Here is a 12372-nt window from a genome sequence, read left to right on the forward strand (position 1 = left end):
CCCATCTCTAGTCTTTGTCATACGTAAAACAAAGTTATAGTTAAAATAACAGTTTACCTCTTTGGATAGTAAAAATCTGCTGAGCAACCACAGAAAGCACTTCCAAATCAATTCTGTTGAATTCATCAAAGCAAGCCCACGCTCCACAAGATAACAAACCCTAGAAGTGACAGGCATCAGATTAATTGATTGGTGCCCATTTATTTTGAACATATCAATGCTGACCAAAACAATTCAGTAATGAGAAAAGGTTTTACTGTGCAAAGACAGAACTTATATCAATGATTCATGGCACTAAAGTCTACTCAAACTCACTCCAAATATCAGAAATCACCAAAAAGAATTAAAGAAATTTAAAAGTTTGCTTAGGGAAAAAGACACAAAACTTGTTCTATGTAAACTGAAATCCTGTTTCTTCAGTCATAGGCAAAGTGCTACCAAATACATACATTTTGCATGTTTTACCTTTAATGTCAGTATTTTGGAACTGGACAAGGGGGAAATTTTCACCTCTATATAGGCCTCCAAAAAACCTACTCATTCTTTTTTTTTCATGTCTATACCTGATGGGGGTCACAACGACAACAGGCAACATAAGGAATTCTGCAGGGCTAAAATTAACCATTTTGTTTACAATATGAACAAAAATGACTGTCTTTTAACAACATATTACAGCACGACATGTTACCCAAACTATAACCAAGGAGCAATTCTCTTTTCCTACAGTTCTTATTAATTTATAGTTCTTTCTTCTATATGTTCCCTAAATGCCACTGTACTAACTCTGCTGTACATATAGTGTCTAGACAGAATCTTGTGATTTGGTAATTGTTGTTCTACAAATTCCTATTTAAGACACAGAATTTTGCTTTAATCGTTTTGCAGATAAAAAAAAAATTGCTTTGCTTATTTGAATTTCTCTCATGTCAAATCTTGAAGCTATGCCATGCGGTTCTGTCACTTAACACATATGAGAAGAATAATGCCAGAGAGAAAAGCAGAATTACTCTATTTCTGTACCATTCCGGTTAGGAATAGGATACTGTTTGGAACGGCACAGATACCATTCAGGATATATTTTCATAATACAGAGCTGTCTACACAGGCCAATAGCAACATAAATAGCAACACAGCCTCACCTCTGTCCCTGGAAAGGTGATGGAACAGCTTGTGCTGGATACCATCTCCAGACAATTGGGAGAAAAGGAGGTTATCAGGAGTAGTCAGCATGGGTTCACCAAGGGGAGGTCGTGCTCGACCAACCTGGTGGCCTTCTATGATGCTGTCACATGCTGGGTGGATGGGGGAAGAGCAGTAGATGTAGTCTACCTTGATTTTAGAAAGGCATTTGATACTGTCTCCCATGACATCCTTATAACAAAGCTGAGGAAGTGTGGGATAGATGAGTGGACAGTGAGGTAGGTTGAGAACTGGCTGGCTGGCAGAGTGCAGAGGATTGTTGTTGGTGGTGCAGAGTCTGGCTCGAGACCTGTAACCAGTGGTATTCCCCAGGGGTCTGTGCTGGGTCCGGTCTTGTTCAACATCTTCATCAATGACCTTGATGAGGGGATAGAGGCCACCCTCAGCAAGTTTGCTGATGATACGAAGTTGGGAGGATTGGCTGACATGCCTGAAGGCTGTGCTGCCATTCAGCGAGACTTGGACAGGCTAGAGAGCTGGGCAGTAAGAAACCGGATGAGGTTCAACAAAAGCAAGTGTAGAGTCTTACACCTAGGGAGGAATAATTGCATGCACCAATACAGGCTGGGGGATGAGCTGCTGGAGAGGAGCTCTGCAGAGAGGGATCTGGGCGTCCTGGTGGACGACAGGTTGGCCATGAGCCAGCAGTGTGCCCTCGTGGCCAAAAAGGCCAATGGCATTCTGGGGTGCATTAAAAAGAGCGAGGGAGGTTATCCTCCCCCTCTACTCTGCTCTGGTAAGGCCTCATCTGGAGTACTGTGTCCAGTTCTGGGCTCCCCAGTACAAAGAAGACAGGGATCTCTTGGAAAGAGTCCAGCAGAGGGCTACAGAGATGGTGAAGGGCCTCGAGTATCTCCCCTATGAAGAAAGGCTAAGTGAACTGTGTCTATTTAGCCTTGAGAAAAGACGATGGAGAGGGGACCTGATCCAGGTTTATAAATATCTGAGGTGTGGCAGCCATAGTGGTGAGGCCAGGCTCTTTTCAGTGGTACGTGGAGACAGGACAAGGGGAAACGGACATCAGCTGCAGCACAGGAAGTTTCGCACGAATGTGCGTAAGAACTTCTTGACGGTGAGGGTGACAGAGCACTGGAACAGGCTGCCCAGGGGGGTTGTGGAGTCTCCTTCTCTGAAGATATTCAAGTCTCCCCTGGACCTGTGCGACCTGGTGTAGGGAACCTGCTTTGGCAGGGGGGTTGGTCTCGATGATCTCTAGAGGTCCCTTCCAACCCCTACAATTCTGTGATTCTGTGATAAATACGCTTCATTTGTTTAATACAATGGTTCTTACGAGTTTATTTAGAGTTTAAATTAAATCCCAAATCCCCTAAATTTGCAATCAGCTACTAAAAATGTATTCATTTAAATGGCATCTATGTTGTCTATATTGAACAAATAAAATCATTATCGTATGTTTCATTTCTAAAGCACAGAGAAAACACTCTGATATTTCAGGTGGATTCTTAGGAGAAGACAAACCTATATGCACAATACTAGGATTGTATTGCAGCCTAGAAGTGGAAGAAATTACATTTCAATTACAAAAGCAAATAAAATATTTTCATATAATTTAAAATATGACCCTCAAGACTTTTCCAAACCTTAAAGAATTTTCCCAACGCGATGTAATCCAATCCATCAGAACAATTGAAAACCACACACTGCTTAGCTACAGCCTTTGCTAAATCCTTTGTCGTTTCTGTTTTTCCAGTTCCTGCAGGACCTTCAGGAGCACCTCCAAGATGTAGATGTAGCGCACCAAATAAGGTTCTGAAAATAAAATAGAAGAAAAAAAAAATTGTAACAATTTTATGCTACTTTTCTAGCTGCTCCAACTTCTTCCAGAAACTCTTAAAACTTGTTTAATGTCTAAACTTCCCTCAGATTGTACAGTCTGCGTGCTCCTGGTAGCTGTAGTCCACAAATACATAGAGATGCTTTAAGTTTACTATAAGGTAAAAAAAAAACAACAAAAAAAACAAAAAAACCCATAGCTTACTATTCATTTATCACTAACCACAGTGTTATAAATTATTAAATTTATTAGAAATGTAAATTAAAGTATTCATACAGGATGAATTCTAATCAATTTAAACACTTCTAATTATGCCTATTAGAATATCAAAGATATAATCCTGGAGTCACCCAATTCAGGACTAAAATATCTCAACTAAGTAGATTCTTGCAAGCACAGAACGTTCAGTAACAAGCACTTTTACCTGTAGCATCTGTCTGTAAGTGGAGTAATAACCAGCCTAGGTGTATTGCCAAGATATTCATATCCATATCTCAGTCCAGCATTGATCATTCTTGTTTGAAGATGTCCTTCCTAAGAAAATAAGGCACTGACTTTGTAGGTGAACTGATTACACAAAGGAAGGACAACACAATATTCCTCAACTTTGTAAATGAGCACAACCCTTTTAAATAATTGGTGCATTGCTCTGAGACAGCTTGTGATTCAATAAACAAAAATATCACCATTTAAGAGACAGTAAAGTATGAACACAAAACCGTTTTTCCATTAATTTCTATCGAGAAAAAGTTCTACTAACCATATGGCTGAGTAAAACGGTCTTGTTTAGCTACTTAGAAAGATGAAGGTCTTTCTCAAACAGAAACAGAAATATCAGTAATAAACAGTATCTCAGAATTGCAGGAAGGTTGAGGCTGGAAGGGACTTTAGTCTATCATTCTAAAACAACCTCTCTTCTCCATCTCCTAGAGCATACTAAGCAGGCTTGTATCCAGACGGCTTTTAAATATGTCCAGAGTAGGAAACTCAACAGTCTCTCTGGGCAACCGGTTCTAGAGCTCAGTCACCCTCACAATAAAGAGCATTTTCCCCATGTTCAATCAGAACTTCCTGCGTTTCAGTTTCTGCCCATTTCCTCTCATCCTATACACTGAGGACAGTCTGGCCCCATCCTCTTGTCATCCTCCTTTCAGATACTTATGTACATGGATCAGATCTCCCCAAGCCTTCTACGAGCTGAACAGGCCGAATTCCTTCAGCCATTCCTCTTATCAGAGATGCTCCAGTCCCATAAATATTTGAGCAGCCCTTCCTTCTTGGTCCAGGAGCTCCAATGACCAATAGCTGAATTTATAGTCAACTTGATGACTCTAATATGGCAACACAATATATTTTAATTTTAGGTGCAATGTCTTCTGTAAAATGGGAAATATTGTCTTGACAAATGCAAATATACTGTACACTACCACCACGCAGTATAAACATTCCTATTTTTCCAAATAATACATAAAATAATATTGACATCAGATTAAAATCTTTAGTTGTCATCCCTAAACCATTTTTTACTCTTCAGAAACAACAATAATAAATAGCATTAATAATAAAAATTAAATAGTGTTTGAACAACAGCAATCTCTCCTGCAGATTCAGCCAATGTTCTGAGATTCAGCAGTGATGAGATTTTAATTAAAAACTGATTGTAATTGGCTACTGGACGTTTCAGTTAGCAATCCACAGAATTATCAGTTAAAGGTATATTCTTATCAGCAGAAATTATCACATCAGAGTAACTATTCTCTGTGTCAGCAAGCAAGCAGAAATCGAAAAGCTATGAATGAAAATTACCTTCTAAAAAGATTGAGAGGTCTCACTTACCTCCCAGTAGTATCTAAGCTGACTTAGCCATTCAAAGTCATTCTCATCTTTGATTTTCTTGCTTACTAGAGATGCAAGAACATCCCTAGCATGAACATCAAGCACAACAAGTGCTCCAAGTGTCACACGATTCTGCTTAGACAGCTTTCCTCGCACCAAGGTGACAATGTCCTCTATCTGTCTATTATTCTGTTCCAGAAAATCTTCTAGTGCCTGGGAAAATTTTTACAAGTTAGGTAACTGCAGGTTTAGTCTAAGGCACGAGGATTTTTTTCCTTATATTACTCTTCTTTTTCTATATCAAAATATTCCTTCTCACTATTACAATAGTAAACTATCATTCACAGACAATAGTTCAACAGGGCTTTTATCTATTTGATTCTGCTTTTCTAATGTTACAGAACAATACATGGAGACATCAATGACACCTCTCAGGAAACAAAACAGCATAACTTATTTCTTCCTGAAATACATGAATTACTCCTTAGCTTTTTATAAATTTCACATTAAGAAAATGAAAATGACACATATTTTAAGGACTGGCTTATATGTATACAATATATTTTCTATGCTTAAGGAACATCACAATACTGGAAAAAAAGAACTTTAAGTTCTACAGTAGTTAGGAACAATCTGGTTACAATCCTTTTCATTCTCGTAGGTTGTGGTAAAAAGTAAAGGTCCAATTTAAGGAAAGCACTTATATCAATACTGAGAAGTGCTAAGTGCCGCACTAAACTGAAATTAAAAAGAAAGACATCGAAACCTGGAAATTGTTAGAGTTTGCCACTTAGACATCCGTATCTTTTGCACTCAAATGCACACTCGTTCAGGAAGATGCATTCACTGAAGGTCCACAGTAAGCTTGATTGTTCTGAATCCTTACAGAAAAGTCAGAAATTTCTGCTATTTGTCTGGAGAAAAACTTACCTACATCTGTTTTAGATTTTTCTCCACACTAGAATGTAGTTCATCTTCGCATACTCTAACAGCAGTAACCACCAATGAATTTTTCTTATTTTGACGTCTCTCACCCCAGCTAATTATTTCCCAAACACTAAGCTTGATTAAATCATCCGCTTAGAATTACTTATTTTTAATTTATGAATATAAAGAAGCAAGCAAAGTTAAAAATCACTTCAATTTCATGAGTTGCTTCAGAAGTTCAAATCATCCGAAACATATCACTCAAGTCAGGGATAAAAACCTATTTGCTTACCACCAAGCTTTCCAAGCTTTCACCAAGCAAACTTCTAGAAACCTACATACTAGTATGTTCTTATCTCCCGTTTCAGTATAACTCTTTACTACTGCACTTCTGACTACATACTTCACTGAAAATGAAAGTGGTCCACAAAATATTACTCTGTAAATTTATGAAACAGTTTTGTTTCTATACATCTTACCTCACTATTTGTTTTAATAAAAAACTTATACCTTTATACAGTTATCTGTTGGAAACAACTAAAAAATGTTGCAAAAAATCCTGTGTGTATGCCCGCGTGTGTTTGCATGTGTATATGAGTAAATTTTTTTTTAATCATAATAAGTGACTTAAATGAGACTGGTATCCTGTCCCAGAAAACACTGAAGAGCTTCTGTTAGAAAAAAGAAGTCACTGTGTGCGCAGAGTGCCTTTGATGTCAGCAAAAAATGATGCTGTAGGTAGGATACCATTTATTTTGACCAAGATAAAGCTGCATCACGCAGAATGCCTCTCATGTGGTCAGTGAGTGTGTCATGTTTCATATGCTTTAGTACAAAATAGAAATGTTAAAGAATTTTGAATGTTCTGTGACTGAGAGTTCTCCTTGTCCAAGATTTGTGACAGGCTGTTAGGAGATGCAAACCTCCTCCCAGTCCTTCACTAAACACAGGTCTCTTTCTCCAGCAAAATGAAGATTCTTGGGCTGGGGCCAGATGGGCAGAACTACCAGCACAAAAGAGCTTGAGTAAAGCCTACAGAAGTGACAGGTTTCCCTGAGTATCCAGGATAGAAAAGACTTAACATACACAGCAAAAGAGCCTTGTCTAGGCTCAGAATTCCATAACAAACATTCCCAAAACCAAATGAACTTAATCATTCCTTAACTTCTTTCTTTTATTCACTGACAACCTCATTAAGATGATACTGGCTTTAAAGTCTCTGGATTGTATGCTGGATTTAAAATCTCTAAGGTTAGAATTTCTGTTTCTCCTTCCTAAAAGACTTTCACCAAGAGAAGATAAATGGTACAGTATGCAGAAGCTTTCCTTCTTTCCCAAGAGAACTGAGAATCTTCTTTACTACTAGAAAAACAAATTATTTTTTAAATCTTTTTCAAATCTTCCAGTCCATTGCAAGACTTATTCCTTTTATTAGGAAGAGAAATTCTATTCTCTTCTTCCTTCAGTTCTGTCCACTAAGAAGCTTTTTTTCCCCGTCTATCTGACAAATAAAGCTTCTAGAAATGCCCACTGTTATCAGAAGCCATTGCTTCCACTTGTGAATAAACGGTGTTATATGGCCTTGAAATACTCCTCCATAAATAGACTAAAGAGTAGATTTAAGTTTGAGTTTGTGTTTGTGTTTTAACTCAGCTATATATGAACAGCAAGAACCCCAAAACACAAATACTGCAGATGTTTCTCCAGTTGATAGCATCACATTGCAAAAACTGGTAAAAGAAAGTAATACTAAGTGCCAAAGATACTATTTTATGTAAATCCTGATGCCCCTTTCTCTCCTAACATCAGAGAATGAAAATCTAGCTGCCTAGGACGATAATGCATATCTAGTAACAATTCTGGAACATTTCCAAATATAACAGGTAATAGCAATCCTTATTGATAAAACAGAGGAAAGATTTTGCAAAACACATATCCTGAGTCTTAATTCAATGCCTTAGGTACCTTTCTTCTCACCTTTATTCTTAGCAAATAGATAATATGTTCTGTATCAATCATGCGTTCATTGTTTGGCAAGAGTGAAGATGGTACTTATCTTCTGCTACTCCTAGCCCATATTTATAAAAAGTACTGAACGTGTAGAAAGCTAAGCTAAGTTACAGACAGAGACTATCTATGCTAGTTAATAGAATAAACACCAATGACCTGTTTCCACAGAAACATACAATATACATGTTAAGCTATACAGAATGTATTCTGATATTGTGCCGAAGCATGCCCACATTCAAAAGAAAGTATTAACTTCAAAGTCGTCAAGAATCACAGCTCAAGCGTACCTTCAAAGGAGGGTATTAAAAAGATTATTACACTGAGCAGCTACTCATTCAAAAAGATAAATAAAGGTTGGATTCATCACTGCATTACATCAATTTGACAAAATTTAACTATACAATGAATATTCTTACCTTCTGGCCATTTCTAATAGACATCTCTACCTGCATCGTCCAGAAAGTTTGGGATACACAAAGAACTGTCTGTCCAGGCCACTCTCGTACCCAGTCAATACGTGGAGTTTTGGGATAAGCTTCAATTGCATCCTGAATAACCTATATAGGATAGAAGCATGTGGTAGCCACATATGAAAATTAGTAATGTTTAGCTTTAGAATTTAGGTTAGGTTGCAGTACTAAGAATCGAAAATAAATCAGCCTCAATTTTAACTCTATGACACTGACATCCTGAAAGAAAATCCCTCCAAGATTAAAAAAATGAAAATATAGTAACATGAACCAAGCAATCACAAAAAAATTTCTGAGAACTAATTTCACAACATGTTCAGGCCACTGAAAACATAAAATTTTCTATGAAACTAGAAAACAAGTGCATATACAGTTTAGTTAGAACAAACAACCCAGACTGAAAAGTCATTTTAAAATACAGTTATTCTGCTATAAATTCAGAACTTTTAACTTTGCAGTTCATATTATTTAAACTTATATCTAATATCTAACTTCATGTACATTTTCTAATAACAGAATGATAAATCTGGCTATTAAACCACTCATGGATGATCTCAATGAAATCAAAACTTTGGAAAAATCTTTCAGTCCCTAACATTACGTATTTTTTTCTTCCTTCCACTAACAAAACTAAGTAAGAGTAAGGCAAAAGCTTCAGAAAATTTAGATGTCTCCTCAGAAAATCAGTGTAACACTACTTGGATGAAAATCTGCTGTATGTCCTGCACTTCCAAGTCTCTTTACTTTTAATAATTTATACACAGAATGGCATGAATAACCCATTATGGAAAAAATGTACCTGTATTGACACAACAACTACATAAATATTACGTGTTTCAGATCACTACAGAAGTCTTAAAAATCAAGAGCGAATGCAGACAAATGGTGCTCAACTTATTCACTTTTATTTCCTGATACACCATTAGTATAATTAAACCGTAGTACTGTACAACAGTGTCAGAAGCGGGTACATTTGATTACTTCATTTGACATTGAAGAGAAACAAAATGACAGAGATAGCTATGTATATGACATGATGATGTGATCTTGTGAACACTCTAATAATACAATCTGAAAAGAGTTCAGAATCTTGATTAAGGTAGTCAGAATTAAGAGGAATGTTAAAAGGAGTATTAAAAAATAAGGGCATACTTTCATTTGAATCTTGTCCTTTAATACCACACCCCAAGTGTAGAACAATCTCTGACAAAAGAATCCTTGGGTCAAGTGTTTTTCATTTTTAAGAAATTTAGAGCATTATAAATCCGGAAAACTGATATCAGATTAGTTGTTGATTGTTTTTTTTTTTTAAAAAAAAAGGTTTTATCTTAATAGACGTGGTTTTAATGCTCATGCTGTGCTGCAAAGAATAAAAAATAATTCCAGTATACGTGAATGTTAACAGAAGAAATCAAGGCTATATGACAATAGCCTAAGGAATAATTAAATAACTTCATTTGGAAATGAGGTCCAAAAATATTGAAAGCAAATATGCCTAAATACATGAATACTTGGAAATGCTACTTATAATCACTGATAAATCAAATTGCAGTTGAAGTGACATGTAATCAAGGTGGCTTTCTGCCTCCAGAAAATATTATGCTTAAATGCCTTAATTCAACAGACTACTTGATATTTGCTTAACTTTAAGCATGAACTTTACTGCTTATGCCTCCCAATACTCCAATACCAGTACAAAATACTACAAAACCATTTTAGTTGGAGAAGACCTTTAAGATCAAGTCCAATCATATACCTAACTACCAAGTCTACTGCTAAATCACATCCCACAGCACCACATACACATTTCTTAAATGCTTCCAGGGACTACATCACGGTCCTGGGCAGCCTATTCCAATGCATTACCCCTCTTTCCATGAAGAAATTCTCCCTGGTAGCCAATCCAAATGTCCCCTGGCACAACTTGAGGCTGTTTCCTTGCATTCTATGAGCCATTTTCTCATGTCCTAAACATAGCTGTTTTTGTGCTGGACACACAACACAACTGCCACAACTAAGTACTTTCAATCTTTAAACAGCTACACATAATCACCTTACTATTTTTTTCAGGCTTAAGAGAATAAAAATAAAAGCGTTATGATTTGTTACCTTGTGGACAGAATTCAGCATAGCTGCCTCCAGTTCAACGAGCCATCTTTCAACTTGACCTCTAGCTTCAGAGGTTGAAATGGTCTGTGTGAGTTTCACAGTCTCTCCTTCACTACTTTTAATGTGTGTAATATCTAACACATCAGTAAACACTACTCTTGCAATTCCTTCAAAACACTTTTTCAGGTGAGGTTGTACTCTAGAAAGCAAAACTGGTATTAAACAGCTTTTGACATTGTTTCCTTTCCAGTCTTAGAAAAGTAGTTCTAACTTTTCAAAAAAAAACAACTTTTGAAGAAATTAAAGGTCGTTTTAAGCTTACTAGTAAAATTATTATTCTCAACAATAGTTATTCTGTATTACACCTACAAGATGCCCACTGCACAACTTTGTGAGGACCAATTAAAGATGTACAATATTACTCATGTTTTCTGTAATATATAAGCTAAAAAAGACAAATAGGAATCCACCTAAAGTGCATAAAGTTTCATTATTTATACCTTTCCACAGAACTATAGTAAACATTAATGAATTTAAGTAAAACAACCCTATTAATTGCACTGCATTAATATTTATTAGTGATGAGAAGGTTGTTTATTATTTTAATTCTTATCCTTGCATGGCCTTGCACTGGACACTATCAGATCTAAACAATTAGAATAAAACTGCAGTGTATGGATCCTACCTGATGTTCAATTTTCCACTGGGAAAAAAACAACACAGTATGCTAATTTCAATATGCATTATTAATTGGATTCTTGAATTTTCTGAAAAACTGGGTACAGAAAGGTTACTAGTTTAGAAAACAAAGAAGAATTAAATTACTTGAATTAAAAATCACTCTGCATTTGCCTAATACAAAATCCAACCTAGTACATTCTTAACGCCATAGCTGTCAGTGGGGAAAAAAAAAAAAAAAGTTATAGAGAAACAGAGAAACAATATGGCAAGCCTGTCTGCATGCACAACGAGTCACAAATGCATCTACTAAATACTACGGTACCGGGTAGGATCTTTGGTCTCTGAAAGAATCTCAAGGAGTTCATCATTAGATAAAAAAAAAAATCTAGGGGAAAAACAGGCGCTTCTTCTCTAGGTATTCATTAAGTCCCTTGAGAATTATCTCCAGAAATTCATTGCATTTCCTCAGTTTTTCCAACATCTTGTCTATTGTTGCCACTGCCAGCACATGTTTGTCCTGAAAAAGAAATTAAACCAGATAAAAACATTCATGTCTACTAACGCAGCACTGAAGTAAAAGTCTTGAGCAAAATTAAACTTTATTTCATACTTTTCTTTACTCTGTAATTGCCAGAATTACAATTCATAATCTTCAGTTTCTTGCTTCACTGGAAAAACAGTAAGGCAGTCGGCATTAAACTACATTTACTATTTCTGAAAATAACTTTCAAAACAGAATCAATCCATCAAAGTGATTCCTGTCATTTTGTTGAACCAACAGCAATCTACCCCATACCCCATATATACCCATATAATTAAGAAAAATGAACCAGCAAAAGACTGTGACAGATTTTTAAGTACACTGGTATGGCAACAATACTGACACATACTTTATCCGGTAATCTATAAAATTCCAATGTAAAAAAAAAAGATCTCTTTACTCATGTAAAATACTTCTATACATAAGATCCTGAGTTGAGATGGCAAAATTGCAAGTAGGCAGCACTGCTACTGTCTATAGGACTTAAGAAGTAACATTAACTAGTCATATGCTCTGAAAAAGGCATAATGATTACCAACTAAAGACATCTTTAAAGATTTTTGCTAATATGAAGTTATCGATTCTTTAGAAGTATCACAATTTTTTTTTATTTTTTACGATAGCATCTAAATAACACATACTAAGACACACTGCTTGATAAACAGTTCCTTATATTTTTACACTGAGTAGATAACAACATATATCTCTTAGCTACTGCCTTTCAAATTAACACCTTCAGTGAAAAGAACATATGTACTTAAAAAAAATATGTTGCATGAGTTGAAAGTTGTTTCAATTAATTA

At 36.1% G+C, this 12372-nt stretch overlaps 1 protein-coding gene across 1 annotated transcript in view; it reads right to left on the reverse strand.

Moving 5' to 3' along the window:
* LOC100546353 (dynein heavy chain 7, axonemal) overlaps window positions 1-12372 on the reverse strand; it is a 98356-nt gene that overhangs the window by 58937 nt on the left and 27047 nt on the right. The window contains 8 exon segments of the mRNA XM_031554142.1: window positions 58-160; window positions 2802-2970; window positions 3420-3529; window positions 4832-5044; window positions 8185-8325; window positions 10348-10546; window positions 11351-11418; window positions 11420-11545. Coding sequence (XP_031410002.1) covers window positions 58-160; window positions 2802-2970; window positions 3420-3529; window positions 4832-5044; window positions 8185-8325; window positions 10348-10546; window positions 11351-11418; window positions 11420-11545 — 1129 coding nt within the window.

Source organism: Meleagris gallopavo, chromosome 7, assembly GCF_000146605.3.
Source record: "Meleagris gallopavo isolate NT-WF06-2002-E0010 breed Aviagen turkey brand Nicholas breeding stock chromosome 7, Turkey_5.1, whole genome shotgun sequence".
In the NCBI taxonomy this organism is placed as follows: domain Eukaryota; kingdom Metazoa; phylum Chordata; class Aves; order Galliformes; family Phasianidae; genus Meleagris; species Meleagris gallopavo.